This window comes from Cynocephalus volans, chromosome 7 (assembly GCF_027409185.1).
Source record: "Cynocephalus volans isolate mCynVol1 chromosome 7, mCynVol1.pri, whole genome shotgun sequence".
Classification (NCBI taxonomy): domain Eukaryota; kingdom Metazoa; phylum Chordata; class Mammalia; order Dermoptera; family Cynocephalidae; genus Cynocephalus; species Cynocephalus volans.
The window spans coordinates 145,211,481-145,232,072 of record NC_084466.1 but is presented as its reverse complement, the minus strand read 5'-3'; the positions used below and the strand labels follow the sequence as shown (position 1 = coordinate 145,232,072).

Genomic DNA, 20,592 nt, shown 5'->3' with positions numbered 1-20,592 from the left:
GAACAAAGAGAGAAAAGAGGCTAAAAACTATTTGAAAAAATGATTGCTGATAACTTCCTAAACTTGATTTAAAAACATTAATCTACACCTTAGAAAACCTAACAAACTCTAAATAGCAAAACTATGAAGAGTCACAAACACACACTATAATAAAAATAATAAAAGCCAAAGACAAAGAGAAAATCTCGAAAGCAGCAAGAGATAAAATTACCTCTTACTTACAAGGAAGCCAAATAATATTAACAACTGACAAAATCAGGAACAATGGAGGCCACTAGGCAATTGGATAATATATTCAAGGCACTCAAAAAACCCTGTCAACTGAAAATCCTCTATCCAAGAAAGCTACCTTTCAAGAATTAAATTAAAATAAAGACATTCCCAAATATACAAAAATTGAGAGAATTAATTGTTAGCAGGCCCAGTTTACAAGAAATAAAGGAAGTTTTCCAGGGGAGAGCAAGAGATGCTAGACAATAAGTCAACTCTACACAAAAATAAATGAAAAGTGTTGGTAATGGTAATTTTATAATTAAAAAAGACAGTAAAAATGCCTATTTCTTCTCTTTTTTCTGTTACCTAATTTTAAAAATAAATATTAAATAAATAAATAAATATATATATATATATATATAATGGGTCATTTGGCCTGCAACACATAAAAATGTAATATATTTTCCAATAACAGAACCAAGGAGGTGAGTAAAGAAAATCTGTGTTGGGCTAAAAAATAAAATACCAGATGGTAATTTGGATCCACAGGAACAAATAAAGAAAACCAGAAATGGCAAATACGAAGATTCATATAACAAAAGCTATAAATATATACTTGCCCTCCTTTCATCTCTCAGATTCTTTGTAATGTATTGTTAGGTCCACAACATATATAGATGTAACATACATAACAATAAGACAAAAATGGAAGAAAAAGAATAGACTTATATAAGTAACATTAGTATAGCTCACTGGAATTAAGTTAGTATATATCTTTTACATAATTTAATAAGTTAAGATATATATGGTAAACCCTGGAGCAAATGACTAAAAAAAGACTCAAAAAATTTAGTAAAAATTCATTAAAGTTAAAATGTTACACTAGAAAATATTCAATTACTATTAAATAAATAAATGAAGAGCAGAGGAACAAAAAAGTCACAAGACATAGACCTTAAAAAAAGTAAAATGCCACATGTAAATCCAATTTACCAATAACATTAAATGGCAATGTATTCAACAATTCAATCAAAAGGAAAAAGACTGTTAGACTGGATAAAAAACAAAGATCCCACTATGCGCTATCTACAGCAAACAGATTTTAGGTACAAAGATTAAAACAGATTGAAAGTGAAAAGATGGAAAATAATATTTATTAGTTGATATAATAAATATAAAACAACTAACAAAACATTAGAGTGCATATATTAATATCAGTAAAATAGATTTTCAAAAAAGTGTTAATAAAGAAGGGAATTTTATAATGATAAAAAGGACAAACCATCAGGAACATATTGAAATTATAAAAATTCATGTACCTAACAACTGAGCCTCCAAATACATGAAGCAAACACTGACAGACATAAAAGGAAAAATATATAATTTAACAATAATAGTTGGAGACTTCAATAATGGATAGAAAAACTAGACATAAAATCAGCAAGGGAAAAGAAGACTTGAACAACACTATAAACCAACTAGACCCAACAGACATAAATAGAAAAATCCACAGAACAGTAGCAGAATATATATATTCTTCTCAAGTGTATATGAAACATTCTCCAGGATAGATCATGTACTAAGTCATAAAACAAACCTCAATAAATTTAAAAGAACTGAAGTTATACAAAGTATGTTCTCTGGCTACAATGAAATAAAATTAGAAATCAATATAGACAAATTTGGAAAAAATCACAAATATGTGAAAATTAAGCAACACATTCCTGAATAGCCAATGGGTCAAAGAAGAAATCATAGGAAAATAAAAATTAGTTTCAGGTAATATAGCATATTACATAACATACCAAAACCTATGGGATGCACTGAAAACACTACTCAGAAAGAAATTTATCCCTGTGAAAGCCTATACTAAGAAAAAAAGAAAGATCTCAAATCAACCAAACTGTCCACCTTAAGAAACTAAAAATGAAGAGCATATTAAACCTACAGTAAGCAGAAGAAAGTAAATAAAATACATTAGAATGAAAATAAATGAAATATAGCATAGAAATACAACTTAAAAATCAATAAAACCAAAAGGTGTTTCCTTGAAATGACCAACAAAATTGACAAAACTTTAGCAAGGCTCGTCAAAATAAGGAGAGAGAGAGAGAGAGAGAGAGAGAGAGAGAGAAAGAGAGAAGGCTCAAATCCTTCAAATAATCACTTGAGAGAGAAGACATGCTACCAACATTATAGGGTGGGGAAAAAGTATAATAAGGAAACACTATGAAAATTGTATGACAATAAATTAGATAACCTAGATAAATGGGAAAAATTCCTAGAAAGATACTAACTACCAAAACTGATTCAATAAGAAATAGAAACAGGCTATAACAATAAAGAGATTGAGTTAGTCATCAGCAAAGTATCAGCAATATACAGCCCAAGATCAGCTGGCTTCATGAGCTAATTTTGCCAAGAAGAATTATCAACAATTATTCACACTTCTGAAACAGAAAAAGGAAAACTTCCTAATTCTTTCTATGAGGCCAGTATTAACCTGGCACAAAAACCAAAGTCATCACAAGCAAAAAAGGTGACAGACAAACATCCCCTTATGATTACAGATGCAAACATCCTCAACAAAATTCTAGCAGAAAAAATCCACAAGCATACAAAAAGGATTATGCACCATGACTAAGTGGAATTTTTCTGAGGAATAAAAGATTGTTTAAAAATATAAAGATCAACCAACATATTACACCATACTGATAGAATAAAGAGGAAAAACCCCAAATGATCATTTCAATGGATGGAAAGTACTCAATGAACCAGGAGTAGAATGGAATTGTCTCAGCCTAATAAAGGGCATTTATGAAAAACTCACAATTAACATTATATTTAATGGTGAAAGACAGAAACTTCCCTTCAAACATCAGGAACAAAACAAAAATAGGACAAAAATGTCCTCTATTGTCAGTTCTATTAAACATGGTGCTAGAGGTTTTGGCCAATACAATCAGGAAAGAAAAAGCAATGAAAGGCATCCAGGTCAAAAGGAACAAGTGAAACTATATTTGCAGATGACATGATATTACATACAGGAAATTAAAAGAAACTCACAGAAAAAAATATTTGGGCTAATAATGGGTTCAGAAATGTTGTACCACACATGATCAATCATACAGTAATCAGTTGTATTGTGTTTCTATACACTTGCAATGAACAATCAAAAAGTGAATTTGAGAAAAAAAGTTCTAGTGATAATAGCACCAGAAAGAATAAAATACTTAAAATTACATTTAACCAACAAAATGCAAGACTTGCATGCTGAAAACTCAAAAGTATTTTTGAAAGAAATTAATGGAAAGACATATGTGTTCACGAATTGGAAGATGATATTGATTGCAATTCACCCAAATTCATCTACAAATTCAGTGCAATATCTATCAAAATCCAACAGACTTTTTCTATAGGAATAGAAAAGCAGATTCTAAAATTCATATGGAGTTACAAAGGACCCAGAATAGACAAAACAATCTTGAGAAAGAACAAAGTTAAAGGATTGACACTTCCAATTTCAAAATGTACTAAATAGATGCAATAATCATCGCAGTATGTTATTGGCATAAGGACAGAACATATATAAACTGAATACAATGGACAGCCCCAAAATAAACTCATAATCTCTTGTCAATTGATTTTTGACAAGGGGCCAAAGCCATTAAATGGAGAAAGAAAAGTCTTTTCAACAAATGCTGCTGGACACACTGATACCAAAACCAAAGACACAACAAAAATGAAATCTACATCTACAGGCCAATTTCATTGACAAACATAGATGCAAAAACCCTCAACAAGATATTAGTAAACAGAATACAACAGCACATCAAAAAGATTATACACCATGATCAAGTGGAATTCATCCTGGGGATGCAAGGATGGTTCAACATATGCAAATCAATGAATGTGATACACCAAATGAACAAAAGCAAGGACAAAAACCATATGACTATCTCAATAGACACAGAAAAAAAGCACTTGATAAAATTCAGCATTGCTTCAAGATAAAGACTCTCAACAAATCAGGTACAGAGAGAAAATATCTCGACACAATAAAAGCCCTATATGACAAACCCACTTCCAACATCATCCCAAATGGGGAAAACCTGAAAGCTTTTCTTTAAGAACAGGAACAAGACAAGGATGCCCACTCTCACTACTCCAGTTCAACATAGGATTGGAAGTATTGACCACAACAATCAGGCAAGAGAAAGAAATAAAGGGCACCCAAATTGGAAAAGACGAGTTCAAATTCTCACTGTTCATAGATGACATGATCCTATATACAGAAAACCCATAACCTCCACCAAAAAACTCCTAGAGCTGACAAACAAATTCAGTAAAGTTGTAGGATACAAAATCAATAACACACAAAAGTCAGTAGCATTCTTATACACCGAAAGTGAAAAATCAGAAAAAGAAATCAAGAAAGCAAGCCTATTTACAATAACTATGAAAAGAACAAAATACTTAAGAAGAAATTTAACCAAAGAGGTGAAAAATCTCTACAATGAGAACTACAAAATTCTGCAGAAAGAATTAAAGAGGACAATAAAAGATGGAAAGACTTTCCATGTTCATGGATTGGAAGAATTAACATGGTGAAAATGTCCATACTACCTAAGGCAGTCTACAGATTCACTGCAATCCCTATCAAAATACCAGTGACTGTTCACAGTATAAAAAGAAAAAAAAATCCTAAAATTCATATAGAACAACGAGTGATCCCAAATAGCAAAAGCAATCCTGAGCAAAAAATAAATAAAGCAAGAAGAATTACACTATCTGACTTCAAATCATAATACAAAGCCATAGTAACCAAAACAGCATGGTACTGGCATAAAAATAGATACATGGGCCAAGGAACAGAACAGAGAATCCAGAAATCAACCCATATACTTACAGCCAACTGATCTTTGACAAAGTGCCATGAGCATACATCAGGAAAAAGACAGACTCTTCAGTAAATGGTTCTGGGAAAACTGGACATCTATGTGTAGAAGAATGAAACTAGATACATACCTCTCACCATATACCAAAATCAACTCAAAATGTATTAAAGACTTAAGTATAAGACCTGAAACTATAAAACTACTAAAAGAAAACATAGAGGAAACACTTCAGGATGTAGGACTGGGCAAAGACTCTATGAATAAAACCCCAAAAGCGTGAGCAATAAAAGAAAAAATAAACAAATGGCATTATATGAAAGTAAAAAGCTTCTGCACAGAAAAAGAAACAATCAACAGAGTGAAAAGACAATCTACTGAATGGGAGAAAATATTTGGAAATTGTCAAAAAAGTGATTAGTAACCAGAATATACAAGGAACTCAAACAATTTCACAGTAAAAAAATCCCTAAATAATACATTAAAAAATGGGCAAAGGAGCTGAACAGACATTTTTCAAAGGAAGACATACAAATGGCTGACAGGTACATGAAAAAATGCTCTAAATCACTAATCATTAGAGAAATGCAAATCAAAACTACATTGAGATATCACCTCACCCCAGCTAGACTGGCTACTATCAAAAAGACTGAGAATAAAAAATGCTGACAAGGATGTGGAGAAAAGAGAACTATCCTATGCTGTTGGTTGGACTGTAAGTTAATGCAGCCATTACAGAAAACAGTACAGAGGTTCCTCAAACAACTATTGATAGAACTGCCATACGATCCAGCAATCCCACTTCTGGGTATATACCCAAAGGAATGGAAATCATCATGTTGAAGGGATACCTGCACTCCTGTGTTCATCACAGCTCTATTTACAACAGCCAAGATATGGAACTAACCTAAATGTCTATCAACAGACAACTAGATAAAGAAAATGTGGTATATATACACAATGGAATACCATAAAAAAAGAATAAAATTCTGCCATTTACATCAACATGGATGAGCTTGAAGTAAATTATGCTAAATGAAATAAACCAGGCACAGAAAGAGAAATACTGAATGTCCTCACTCATAAGTGGGAGCTAAGAAACAAAGAAAGGCCATAATAAAAAGTTGAACTTTTAGACCTATAGTTACTAGAGGAAAAGGAAAGAACAGACCTATAGTTACTAGAGGTGGGAGGGAGAGAGGAAGGGAGCGGAGGGATAGGGAGTAATTGGGTAAATGACACAAAAAGTAACTATGATTTCTAATGACGAACATGCTAATATTGATTTGATCATCACATACTGCACACAAATACTGAGAATCAATTCTGAACTCCATAAATACATATAAATAAAATAATAATAATAAATGGTGCTGGGATAATTTCAAATTCACATGCAAAAGAATAAATTTGGAGATGTGCCTCATACCATATACAAAAAATTAACTCAAATGTGTCAAAGACCTAAATGTAAGAGCTACAATTATAAAAATCTTAGAAAACATTACAGGTATAAGTCTTCATGACTTTGGATTAGGCGATAGTTTGTTAGATACGATGGCAAAAGCATAAGCTACCAAGAAAAAAACAGATATATTGCACATCAACAAAATGAAAAATATTTTGCCTCAAGGGACACCATCATGAAAATGAAGAAACTACCCACAAAATAATAGAAAATATTTGTGAATCATATTTCTGATAAGTGCCTAGTACTCAAATCATATAAATAAATCTTAAAGTTCACAATAAAAAACAAATAACCCAATTTAAAAATGGGCAAAGGATTTGAATGGATATTTTCCTAAGAAGATATATAAATAGCCAATAAGTTCATGAAAATAGCATCATTAATCATATGGGAAATACAAATTAAAACCACAATGAGATACCACTTCACACCCACTAGAATGGCAATGATCAAAATGACAAACAATAACCAGTGTTGGCAAGGATATAAAGTGGAATCCTCATATACTACTGGTGATAATGTAAAATGGTGCAGCTGCTCTGGTAAACAGTCTGACAGTACTTCAAATGGTTAAACATAATTATCACATGACCCAAAAATTCCACTGCTAGGTATATACCAAAAAAAAGAAAACATATGTCCACACAAAAGTTTGTACACTATGTTTATTAAAGCATTATTCATAACAGCAAAAAACTGGAAATAACATAAAGGTTCATCAGCTGATGAATGGATAAACAAAATGTAGTATATCCATACATCTGAATATTATTCAGATACAAAATCAAGTAAAGAACTGATTTATGCTACAAGGATGAACCTTGAAAACATTATGCTAAGAGAAAGAAGCCAGACACAAAAGGCCACAAATTGTATGATTTCATTTAAATGAAATGTCCATAATAGGCAAATCTGTATAGAAATGAAGTAAATTAGTGGTTTCCAGTTGCTGGTGGGGAGAGAAGAATAGCGAGTGACTTTTAAAGGGTATGGCATTTTGTTTTGGGATGATCAAAATGTTCTGAAACTATATGATGGTGATAGTTGCAGACTTATTCATTATACTAAATAAAATTGAATATTATACTTCAAAATGGTAGATTTTATGACATATGAGTTATATGTGGATGAATAAATAAATGATCTAATTAGATGAGCTGCAAAATAATTAATATAAATTCTTTTCATCTCTATACATACACCATTCGCAATTTTATTTTACCCTTGCTCCTATCAAAAAAGTGGAATATTTTCCATGCACTGAAACTCAACTAACATTGTAACTTTCTCACACAACTCAAATGCAGTGGAAGTGATGGCAGAAATTCTGAGGCTAGGCCTCTCTCCTTGGAATTCGATTCTAAGAGTATAGAAGCCCAGTCTTTACAAATGGAGGATGATAGGCCAAGTACAGCAGGGAAGAGCCATTCCAGCTGAGCACCCCTAGACCAACCAACCAGCTCAAACCACCAACCATGAACCACGTGAATTTAGCCTTCTAGGACCATCCAGAGCCAGTCAAGCTGCCAAATAACTGGAGCCACATGAGAAAAACCCGGAGAGACTGGCAGAAGAACTGCCTACTCGAATGTAGCCTAAATTGTGGGGCAAAACACTAGAAAAAGAGCTGCAAACAGCAATCAGCAGAAGGGTCCCCTTGAATCTCTGGCTGAATAACAGATTAAACACACTGGTGTGAAATACCATGAAACTGGAGAAAGAACCACAAGAAAACAGTAAGTCAATCAATGCCAGGAGCTAACATTGAACTGGGAAAACTTTGTATTCCTGCTTACCAGAGTGGTGAGACCTCATAACACAAAGGGCGTCATGTACAGACCAGAAAGATCCTGCCTTAGTAGTGAAAATAAATTAGCACTGGACTTGAAAATGCTATATACACACCTTAACAAATCTTAAAAACAATTTTTGAAATGATCCTACTGATACCAACTAACATAAATGCATGCCAGAGCAAAATCAAACACTATAAAACAAATAGAACAAAATCAGATACTAAACTACAAAAAATTTACAATGTTCAGGATACCATCAAAAATAACTACACTGGAAAATCTGCCCTATAGTCAGTTAAAAAAAAAAATCAACAGAAAAGACAAAGAAATGGTACACAAAGTGGAATAAGCAGAAAAGGACTTTTAATATATGCTCCATATGCTCAAGAATATAGAGTAAAACATAAGCATAAGAAGGAGAGACATAAAAAATATAAAAATGACCAAATATAATTTCTAAGGATGAAAAAAAGAAATACACAAAATGAAGAATAAATTCAAAGAGGAAAGAACAGTCTTTTCAACCAGTGGTGCTGAGACAACTGGATATCCACATGCAAAGAAATTAAGTTGGATCTCTAACTCACACCACACACAAAAATTCACTCACAATGAATCAAAGACCTAAATATAAGAACTATTAAACTCTTAAAAGAAAATACAGGCATAAATATTTGGAATCTTAGATTAGGCAATGATTTCTCAGATAACACCAAAAGCACAACAGTCAATTAAAAAATGATAAGAATTTCATCAAAATTAAAACCTTTTGTGCTTCAAAGGACACTATCAAGAAAGTGAAAAGACAACACACAGAATGGGAGAAAATATAAATCTTATGTTTTGATAATGGACTTGTATTTAGAATGTGTAAAGAACACTTAAAGTTCATTAATAAAAAGAGAAACAATTGGCAAAGAATCTGAATAGGCATTTCTCCAAAGAAAAAATATAAATGGCCAATAAGCACATAAAAAGATGTTCAACATTATTAGCCACCAAGGAAATGCAAATTAAAACTCCAGTGAGATACCACTTCACAACCACCAGTATGACTATAAACAAAATGCTCGGTAATAACCAGTGTTGGGGAGGGCAGGAAGAACTGGAACCCTCATAAAATGCTGGTGAGAATATAAAATTCTACAGCAGCTTTATGATATGTAGTCTTTTTGACTGGCTTCTCCTTTCACAGCTTTGAAAAACAGTCTGGCATTTCATCAAAAGGTTAAATGTAGGATTACCATATGACTCAGAAATTCCACTTACAAAGAAATGAAAACATGTGTATGCACAAACTTGCACATGAATGTTCACAGAAGCATTATTCAAATAGCCAAAAATTGGAAACATCCAAATGCTCATCAAGTGATGAGTGAATAAACTAAATAGAGTATATCCACATAACAATATTATTTGACAAAAAAAGAAATAAAGTATTGCTACATGCTACAATATAAAGTAGATTAGTGACTGCCTAGGGCTGGCAAGGATGGGTAGAGGGTTAATGGAGAGTGACTGCTAATGGGTATGGAGTTTCTCTTGGAAAGGATAAAAATGCTTTAAAATTCACTATAGTGATGGTTGCACAACTTTGTGAATATACCAAAAACCAATGAGTTTAACTCTTTAAATATGCAAATTGTATGATGTGATGGCTAGTCTTATGTGCCAATGAGGCTAGGTTATAGCACCAAGTTATTTAATCAAACACTAATCTACAAGTTATTTTGACTTTAACTAAAGGAGATTCCCCTTTACTTAAAGAGTAGGCTTCATCCAATCTGTTGAAAGCCTTAAAACCAAAAACTGAGGATTCCTAGAGAAGAAAATATACTTCTTCCGTTTCCAGTTAGTGGACCTGCCCCACAGATATTGGACTTGTCAGCCCACAAATTTGCATGAGTCAATTCCTTGAAATCTCAATGGACAGATGATTGATAGATAGATTGATAAATATAGACACAGATATAGAAATATAGATATAAATATAGATTTCTCCAGAGAAACAGAATATACATATATTCTGTCTAATGCATATGGATATGGTATGTGAATTATATCTCAATATAGTTTTTATAAAAAATAAGTGGGATGAAAATTAACAGCAGATAAGACTATGCAGAAAAAAAGATTGGCATACTTGAAGACAGAAGAGAAATAGTTTGTGGTAAGGCAGAATTCCAGCATGGCAGAACTCCCAACTGAGTGTGGGAGGGACCTATACATATGATGGGATAGTCACTGCAATGATTAGGTTATGTTTTATGGTACAGTTGACCTTATGAATGGGAAGTCATTCTGGATGGACCTAATCAGATGATTTCTTAAAAAGAACTGGTATCTATCTAAAGAAAGAGATTAAAGTGAAAAAGAAACGACATTTGAGTTTTGGAGACTTTAAATTGCTAGTTTTGTAGATGAGAGGGCCATGCGGGAGAGAATGAGCATCCTCTAGGAGCTGAAGTTGTCACTGGCTGAGCCAACAAGAAAACAGGCACCTCAGTGCTACAATTGCAAGGAAATAAATTCTGCCAAAAGCCTAAACAAGCTTGGAAGCAGATTCTCCACCACAGCTTCAGAACAAAAACTCAGCATGACTGACAAATGGGTAGTTAAGGTATAAATAAATGGAATAAAATAATTAAATTTTTGCAAGACAAAAAAAGAGAAAAGCTCAAATTCAGAGGATGCATGATCCTTACAACTACCACCAAAATTTTGCTATTCAGACAGAAGGGAGTACCACAAAACTAGAAATTTTATAAACTATGCCAATGCCACAAAAAATTAATAAATCTATACTGTTATTATAAAAAATCAGAAAACCTGATCCAATACACCTTAACTAATGAAAATTCCCTTGGAAAATATAACCATAGAGCAGAAGACTCTCAGACAGCTCTCTAGATAGAATGAAACATAGTCAAACCAGCATTTGAGGTTTTTAAAAACCACCTTAAATCAGAAATTCAAATATTAAGAATAGAAATGGACACAAAGAGAAAGAAAAGAAGAAATAATTTACAAAACTAAGGAAATAAATGAAAAAAAAAGTTTGTGGACATATGTTAAAAACACCACAGCATTTAATACATTTTTATAGAAGATACTATGAAGCTATGTAAATATCCTGTTTCTCCTTAAAAACTCACCCACTAATTTTAGCATTCTCTTTTGTTTTTTGCGTTTTTTTGGTGGCTGACTAGTTTGGGGAATTTAGCACTCTTAAGAAGATTACTCTGGTGTTCTAATAGCAATTTTTCATTTTCCTCATTTCTTCTACATTTATTTGTAATTTTTCTCTAACAAAGATTTGTTCATTCTCATCCATTTGTTATTTATTTAGTCATTTATATCAGTATAGAATCATGAATATGAATTTTCTTCTTTGGGATAAAATCAATATAATCCTTATTTATTTTCTTACCCAGTTGTGAGCCACTGAGAGCTTTTTCAGGTTGGCTCTGTGTCTCTTTGGCATGATTCCATCCTCTCTCTCTCTCTCTCTCTCTCTCTCTCTCTCTCTCTCTCTCTCTCTCTCTCTCTCTCTCTCTCTCTCTCTCTCTTCCTTGGAATCAGTCACTTCCCCAGAGAGCACTAGTTCTTTTCATTGGGGAATAGTATTTAGAAACCAAGATCCAGGCTCACTGCTAATGGGGTGTCATGGCTTCTAGGCTCTCTCAGCAAACAGTGCTAGAAATCCCACTTCTGGGTATATATCCAAAGGAATGGGAATCATCATGTTGATGGGATTCCTGCACTCCCATGTTCATCACAGCCCTATTTACAATAGCAAGATATGGATGGAACCAACCTAAATTTCCATCAGTGAATGACAGGATAAGGAAAATGTGGTATATATACACAATGGTATATATACATACTCAGCCATAAAAAGAACAATTTTCTGCCATTCGCAGCAACGTGGATGAGCTTGGAGAAAATTATGTTAAATGATATAAGCTAGGTACAGAAAGAGAGATAGTGCATGTCCTCACTCATAAGTGGGAGCTAAGAAACAAAGAATGAAAGAAAGACCATAATAAAACATTGAACTTTCAGGAGAGAAGAGACCTATGGTTATTGAGATGGGAAAAGGGTAGAGGGATGGTGGATAGGGAGTAATTGGATAAGGGAGACAAAAAGTAATTATGATTTATAATGATGAACATGCTAATAATATTGATTTGATCATCATGTACTGTATACTAATCCTGGTAGTCAACTCTGTACCCATAAATATGTATAAAAATAATTTTTAAAAAAGAAAGTATAGGTATGTATACTAACCCATGTATAACAAACATATCTAGATTTATTTCTGTGTATATATAATATAAACCTAAATTCATGCTATTCTCTCAGACTGTAATCCAGAACGACAGGCTTCATTTTAGCCTTCAACCCTTGCTTATTTTTAATGTCTTTCTCTGACAGTGGGAAACCTAGCTCCCATTAAATACAGTAAAGTTCAATCTTTGTGGTATACAGTATGAATTTTAACAAATGCATAGAGTTATGTTATCAACAACCTCAGTAGTGAAACGAATCCCTACCCGTACTCCTGGCAAATAACTGATCTGTTTTCCATCCCCATAATCTTATCTGTTTCAGATTATTTTATAAATGAAATGACACAACATGCAGCCTTTGGTCTGGCTTCTTCCTCTAAGTAAAATGCACTTAAGATTCAGCCATGCTGTTGTGTGAATCAATAATTGGTTTCTTTTTATTGTATTTTATGTTTCTTTTTCTTTTTATTTATTTTGTAGCAGGTATTGTTTCACTCTGTGTCACAATTCCCTGGATTCATCCAGTTTGGTCAGTGTCTTATCTAAAGCCTGTTCTGAGGTCTTTCTACTTTTCTGCCTTAGTGTTTTCACTGTGCCAGGGAAAGCTGTTGGTCAGACACGGCTGGAACAGTTCAGGAGTACAAGGGAATTAATACACCTAAGAACACTGATCAACCAACAGAGGATGGGAGTTAGTGGATTAATGCCCTAGCCTCTCAATTCCTCAGTGGGATAACCCTGAGGGGCATTCTGCATGGTTCTTCACAGGTCCCCAGAGGGTCCAAGCCCAAATTCCCCAGTGCGGTAGCCAGCTTAATAATGCATGTATGAGTATTATTGGTATTTCTCCCTTCCTGCTGAAACTCTCTCCATTCACTCATTTATGACTCCTAAAATCACCTCCCAAATAACTACCTCACCCAAATCCTTGTGTCAGCCTGTTACATCTTCTGGAACATTCTTTATCCAGATATCTCCATGATTTATATCCTCATCTACCTCAGGTGTTTGTTACTTCTCACTTCCCTGTTTTTAATAGCAACTGTTATCCCCCTTGATTATTTATGTAATAGCATTGAACTCCATCTAATTTCATATATGTTTATATAATTAATTTTATTAGTTTCAATTAAAATATAAGCTCCCTGAATGCAGTGATTTTACTCTAATTTGCTAATTGTTGTGTCTCTAGCACCTAAAATACTCCTTGGCACATGGCAGGCACTCAATAAAAATGTTAAATAAATTAATTTTTCAAGAAGATTGATTTGTTTAGTATAAGTACAGACTTCTTATGAAGAAAGCCTCTGAAAAATAAAATGATCTTCAAAACTGAGTGGTAGTGAATACCAATGGCAGCTTTCAAAATGAGGCCAGATGACTCTAGCACAGATGCTATATAGAACATTCTCATACTTAGAACGAAGTTTGACTGGATACTCTGAGTTGCCTGAGAATTCTAGGATATTATAATACTATGAACAATAAAAGACTATAGTCATTGCTACAGAGTAGAAAATTGACATGAAGCCAAAATATTTTCCTCTTAAGAGTTCACATAAAGCCAAATCTAATCATTGTATTCCATGCATGTGTTTAGCCTATTTAATGATTCTAAACAGAATTCAACAGAGATAAATATAGTCTAGGGAAAAAACATTTTTTATCTTTGAAACTTGAGTCTCATTTTTTCACTGTAGTTTTTAAAAATATTTCTATAAGAAAAGAAAATTCCTTCTTGTTTTACTCAAACAGAAACTGAAATTGTTTTCATCACATTTTTATTACCTGGACATTGGATAAAGGACCACTCATAGTTCTTTTCCTTGGGGCAAAGATTGGTGTCAAGAACCATCTCATTGTGCATTCCAAGAAGCCTCATTGGTCCCCGTGAAGATCCTTCAATGCAGTGTCCTCTTCCTGTATTACTAGGATCATTACACCAGCCACATCCAGGCTGTTCCAAACACTGTCCACAGGTTCTCAACCCAGAACAATTTTGAGCTGCATGACAGAAACATTAACAAATATGTTACATGACTTTATATTCAACCAGAATTGTAGGCTAATGGAAAAACAAATATGATAATGAAAAAAAAGACAGCAAAATAAATGTAAACATTTTTGCAATAATACCCAAGAGACAGCAAGTACTTAAAGCAAATAAAAAACACATCGTGAATAAAGAGGAGATAAATGAACTGGTTTGGGGTGGGAAAAGGTGTGGCAACCATAACATGGAGAAAAATAAAGTTAGTACTTAATGATTCCTGATAACTTTACCAATACTAGGATTTCTGGAGCTCATCCAGGGGCCTACAGACCACCTTTACCATCGTCTGTGATGTAGAGCCATGTCAGCCATTCTTGTTGTGCCTAATAAGAGCCTTCACTGAAAATTTCTGCCCACATATATCCAGTGTGAGTGATGCCTGCCCATTCCCTGAGATTGCTTAGGCCCCATTTGGGCTGACTCTCATGGACAATGCTCTTCCCAAGGATGCAAGATACTAGTATTTGGCTATCATGTCATGAATAAGCTCAATACCACCCAAAGAGCCAAGCTGCATGGGAGCACAAAAACCTGATACTGTGCTTTAGTCAGGCAACCAGGAGCACACACTCTAACTTTCAGGGCTAAAGAATATCACTCCACGACTCATTTGCTGAAGCTCAACATTTTTTTTTTTTTGTATTTTGATTGAAATATAACTTATGAGATTCAACAAATCCAAGGATGAACAGATATTGTAGTCTGACATCATATCCATAGCTGTTGCTATGTGATGTTTTAAATTTTTAATTCACAATCAGAGCATCATATATTAGGCTGAGGCTTTCTATAATTACTTTCACTGATGCTTTTCTAGGAATGGTGCACTTTGTCTATGTATCTGTGTATCCACAGAACATAGTGACAAACATACAAGGCACCAGTAATGTCGTCTTCTAGTCTCATGGTACAAAAACTACAGAGGAAAAAAATTGTAGATCTCTAGCAGACTCAATTTCATCATTGTGGTATTAATAACTTAGCTGCCACTCAGTGTTTTAATACTACTGGAAACACAAATGTTCCTCAGATTACTACAAACAAGAATGGCACAAGTTTCTCAGGGAACATCAGGAACTCAACATAATAGGCAAAGATTCTGCAGAGATAACAGAATATTATATTAAATAATTCATCCATTATATTATTATTTGTTGTGAATTCTTTTAGTGCTAAGTGTCTCAGTGATTGGATATAAGAAGAATAAGTACCATAAGTATAATTTCCTTAATAAGAAATACAAAAGGAAGAATACTCTTTGAGTCATTTAACACAACTGATTAATGTTAAACTTAAAGATAAATAATTCATTGACATGAAGAGTTTTCCTTTGGAAATTTACATTTTTTCAACAGTACATAGTGGAAAATAACACTTCATTTAAAAGATCCTTAGATAACTGAACACTTCATACATTACCATACTCCTTCCGTAATTTTCTTGGTTCAAAATATTTCTCTTATACCTGTGATTGTAGTTAGCCTACAGTATTGTTGACTGCACTATTCCAATTGTCTTCAAAACTATACTGGGTTCTTATGCAATTAATGAGAAATAATGGAAATTATCTAATTAGTTATGTTATCTTGACATTCCAATTATTCACTACTGTGTGATGATTTGAAGTAAATCTTTACTGGGTCTCACCCAGAATAAATCTAGTTTTCCAATATATTTATAGTCTGTCGGTATTTCCTAGCAAAGTAAATTTTATTTTAGAACTGTCTTTTTAAGGAAAGAAATGTTAAAATGTCTTCAAGATACACTACAAATTAAACTGTTCTCAATATAACATTCCTGTCAATGATTTCTAAACAACTGGGGAAATCTTAGGTTAAAGAATCTTGGGTTTCTTGCACTGACTGAATGACAAACTGTTAAGCTTCTAGTTCTATTCATCTATTGGATTTTAGGCTTTAACAACAACTTACAAAATGATGTGTTCAGAAAAACATTCTAATCTCTTTGATTTCATTTTAGATCTAAAACTATTAAATAAGGTAATGTTGGTTTTGATTTTTGCTAAAGAGTGAAAAGCAACATGCACTGCTAAAAAATTAACAAAAAATTCATTCTTTAGTGTTTAATAGTGACTCAAAAACTAACATATTCTAATTATTTTTCTTATAGAAAACAATATTATACAAAAGTTATGTAAACTTTGCTACTGTTCCTAAAGTTATGAATCATGTAGACACTATGTATAAACTACAGGTAATTAGAGCAATCTTTTTATTTTATTTTATTTTATTTTATTTTATTTTATTTTATTTGGCTTTGGCTTTTTGAAAAATCAAGTCATAAAATATTCAATACTGTTCAAATATGTAAGAATTTTTAAAAATCAATTGGTAAGAAACTGTCGTAAAATTTGAAAAATGATTACCTTCCTTAATTGCCAAGAAAAGAACAGTGTTTACATTGAGGTATATAAACCTATAAAATATTGAAAGAAACATACATTTGTGACATGTATACTGTATCTACAAGTTTCTTATTATTCCATTTTCACTATATTAATTTAATTGCATTTTCATTTAAACTTTTATATATTAAGAAGAGAATCTTCTATTACTGCTGTAAATAATGCCCTTGAAATTTATTTTCACGAACAGAATATCTAGCTACTTAAAATATATTTATTATTAACAATGCCAGTTATTAACAAAGCTTTCTCAGAAACCATTAGGTAAAATTTGTCTTAAAATATATTTCCTCTCTTCAATTTATGAATTTTAAACATAGATATCAAAGTATTATTACTGGAAAATACTGGAGAATATTGAGAAATTCATATTTGTTTTTCATTTCCAAAGAAAAGTTTCCCTTAAGAACCATTTACCAATAAACCTCAAATGATCATTGGAGACAACTTTATAAATGCAACATAAAACTTGGACCATTTCTAATACAAAGTTTTGTTAATAACTATAAAAATATTTTTAAAGACTTACTATTGCCAAATGTTAAATGAATAACTAGACATGTGAAGTACAAATGGTAATGTAAATCGATTACATATAATTAATCCTAAAAAGATATGAAGTTAAAGACAAAAGCATGGCAAAGCTTTCAAAGGTGCTCCAAAGCTGACACCTTTGAAAGAATAGCAGTCAACTATTTTTAGCACTTGAATTTTGGGAGAGAATGTCATCTTCACCCTCAGTTGATATTTCCTGGCATTTTTCACTATTCAATACATGTTGTTTGGTTTAAAACACGGAAAAAATAAACATAATGGAGAAGTTTGTTTTTCTCAAAGAGTGGATTACTGCCAGATAAATACAGTCCTCTCACAGTCACCATGGGGGATTGGTTCCAGGACCTTCTGCAGATACCAAAATCCATGGATACTCAAATCCATGATATAAAATGGTGCACTATTTGCATATAACCTACAAATATCCTCCTGTCTATTTTAAATCATCTCTAGATTACTTCCAATACCTAACACAATGTAAATGTTATGTAAATAGTTGTTATGCTGCATTGTTTAGGGAATAATAGCAAAGGGAAAAAAGTCTGTACATGTTCAGTACAGAAGCAATTATTTTCAAAATATTTTTGATCCATGATTGGTTGAATCCACAAATGCAGAGGCCAACTCTACTACTTCCAGAAATACAAGGACTCCTCAGGCAATGTACAATGTCCTTTATTCCCACAAAAATGTATGGGGCATATACTAAAAAAGCTGTGGAACAAAAATAAATGCTATAGTAGAGTTGGACATCATCAGCACAAATGAGCGATATATAGGAAAGACAAACATGACAATAGACATAACAGCGAAAGTAAAAGACCTACGGAGAAGGAAAAAAAAAAAAAACCCAGCAGACTAGACTACCTACTCAAGGAACATATTGTAGAGGTAGATAGTAAAGCTTCTACAACAATCAAGAAAATGAAAGAAGCAAAAGATCAAAACAAGAGAAACAAAAGCAGAACTAAGAACTGATCTATGCATACCTAGCTAACAACTCCATCAGCTGTATTTAGTTATCATTATTTGATTTGTCAGTGGTAAAAATGCAATTCATACCCATGTTTAAATACTTGTGTTTCAATTCTCAAAAAATTCAGTTAAACAATTTTTATAGTGGAATTACAATGTTTTCAAAAAACTCACTTTAAAGAAATAAAAAGCCTCAATTAAAGGACCATAAAAGGGAAAAATACCTAAATATTAGCAAACAAAGATATGGAAAGCATAAGTGAAGTTAAGAGATACTAAGACATATCCAGAAGTTTCAACAATCATTTTAAGATTTCCAAAAAGAGTAAAAAGAAGGAAACATATAAAAGAACATTAAAGAACATTTTCAGCAGGTGATTGAAAGAGACAAATTTTTTTTAGAAATTTTCATTTCAAAAATTCACATCAATAACTGAAAAACTCGATTAAAACAAATTGTAAAATTTTAGAATGTCAACACTAAAGGGAAAAATCTTAAAAGCTGCCATTGAAAGAAAAAAAAAAAAACATGTCCCACAAAGTAATGAAAATTAGATTGGCCTTAGAAATCTCATCCATGTGCTGAATGCTTAAAGAAGTGCAAAGAAAAAAATTATTTAGAATTCTATAACCAGCCATTCTATCATTCAAGTGAAAATAAAAAGTACACATTTAGACATGAAACAACTCAAAAGGTCAAAAGCCACAAATTTAGTAGAAAATTACTAAAGATTATTCTCCAATGGTTAACATGGTAAATTTTATGTTATATGCATTTTATCTCAATAAAAATTTTTTAAAAAGAAAAAATGAGAAGGAAGGAATGGGTTACAGGAAAGATTTATAAGCAGAGAAGGTAACTTTGACTTAACTCTAAATAATTTTTAGAAAGTTCTTAAGTATATAAGAGCTATGAAACTTTCACAAACTCCTTTTCCTCTACTTTTTAGCTTTTTTTATTGTGAAATATAACACATACAGACAAGTTCATAAAGAAAAATGTGAGATGAGTAAGTTTTGTAAACTTATACCCTGTACCTGCACACTGCCTAGAAGTGGAGCATTGCTTCCCATGTCCTATTTCCTAATCAGCCCCCTACTCTTCTCCAAGAGTATCCACTATCTGACATTTATAAAAGTAACTTTGTGCCTTACTCTATAGTTTTATCATCTAAATATGCATTCCAAAGCAATATAGTATAGTTTTGCCTATTTTTGAACAAGCAGCTCTTCAAGCAACAGTGGTGCCCAATATGGACCAAACATGGGTTTGACTGGATCCCTAGGGGAAGGAGACATCCTCCCTATGAGTGATGAAAAGCCTAGAAAAGTATGAGTTTCTACGTGTATTGCCTTAAGCAGCTGGCTACATCTAAACGGGAAGGTCATTCATCCGACCAAGAAGGCAAGAAGGGCTAATCGTAACTGAGTGACCATGCTGTCTGAGGGCCATTGAATCCAAGGAGCAAGCAGGATACTGATAGGCCTCAAAACAGTAGACTCATCACCAAAAGGGATCATCAGAATTATGAAAGTTGCTGATTGCTTACTGGCAATCCTGCCTCCTAGAGAGAAGAAGGAAAAAAAAGCAAGCTTAGAAAAAGAAAGAAAAGAAGAGTGGATGGACAGACAACGCCACTGTTGCTGGGATAGTCGTCTACTTCATCATAGTCATGTTGGTAGTGGCTGCTCCTAAGGAGGAAATGCAAGAAGGCCAATGGTCTGCTAAGAAAGTACTGAAGATACTTATAGGAACAAGCTGTCACATGGCCCACACGCATAGGAAACCTCCAAGTGGCTGCTTCCAGAAGAGAAAGGAACAGAGGAATCCAGTGGACCACTGCAAAAACCTACAATTGACTTAAAAGTGTTGCAAACATACTGAGAAGAGAGATAATAATAGTGGAGAACTCA

At 32.9% G+C, this 20,592-nt stretch overlaps 1 protein-coding gene across 3 annotated transcripts in view; it reads right to left on the bottom strand.

The window, feature by feature from the left end:
• Positions 1–20,592, bottom strand: part of ATRNL1 (attractin like 1) — an 819,545-nt gene that overhangs the window by 603,851 nt on the left and 195,102 nt on the right. For all 3 annotated transcript variants that reach the window (XM_063102060.1, XM_063102061.1, XM_063102062.1), the window contains exon 18: positions 14,459–14,674. In XM_063102060.1, the coding sequence (XP_062958130.1) occupies positions 14,459–14,674 (216 nt within the window). The remainder of the gene's footprint in view (positions 1–14,458; positions 14,675–20,592) is intronic.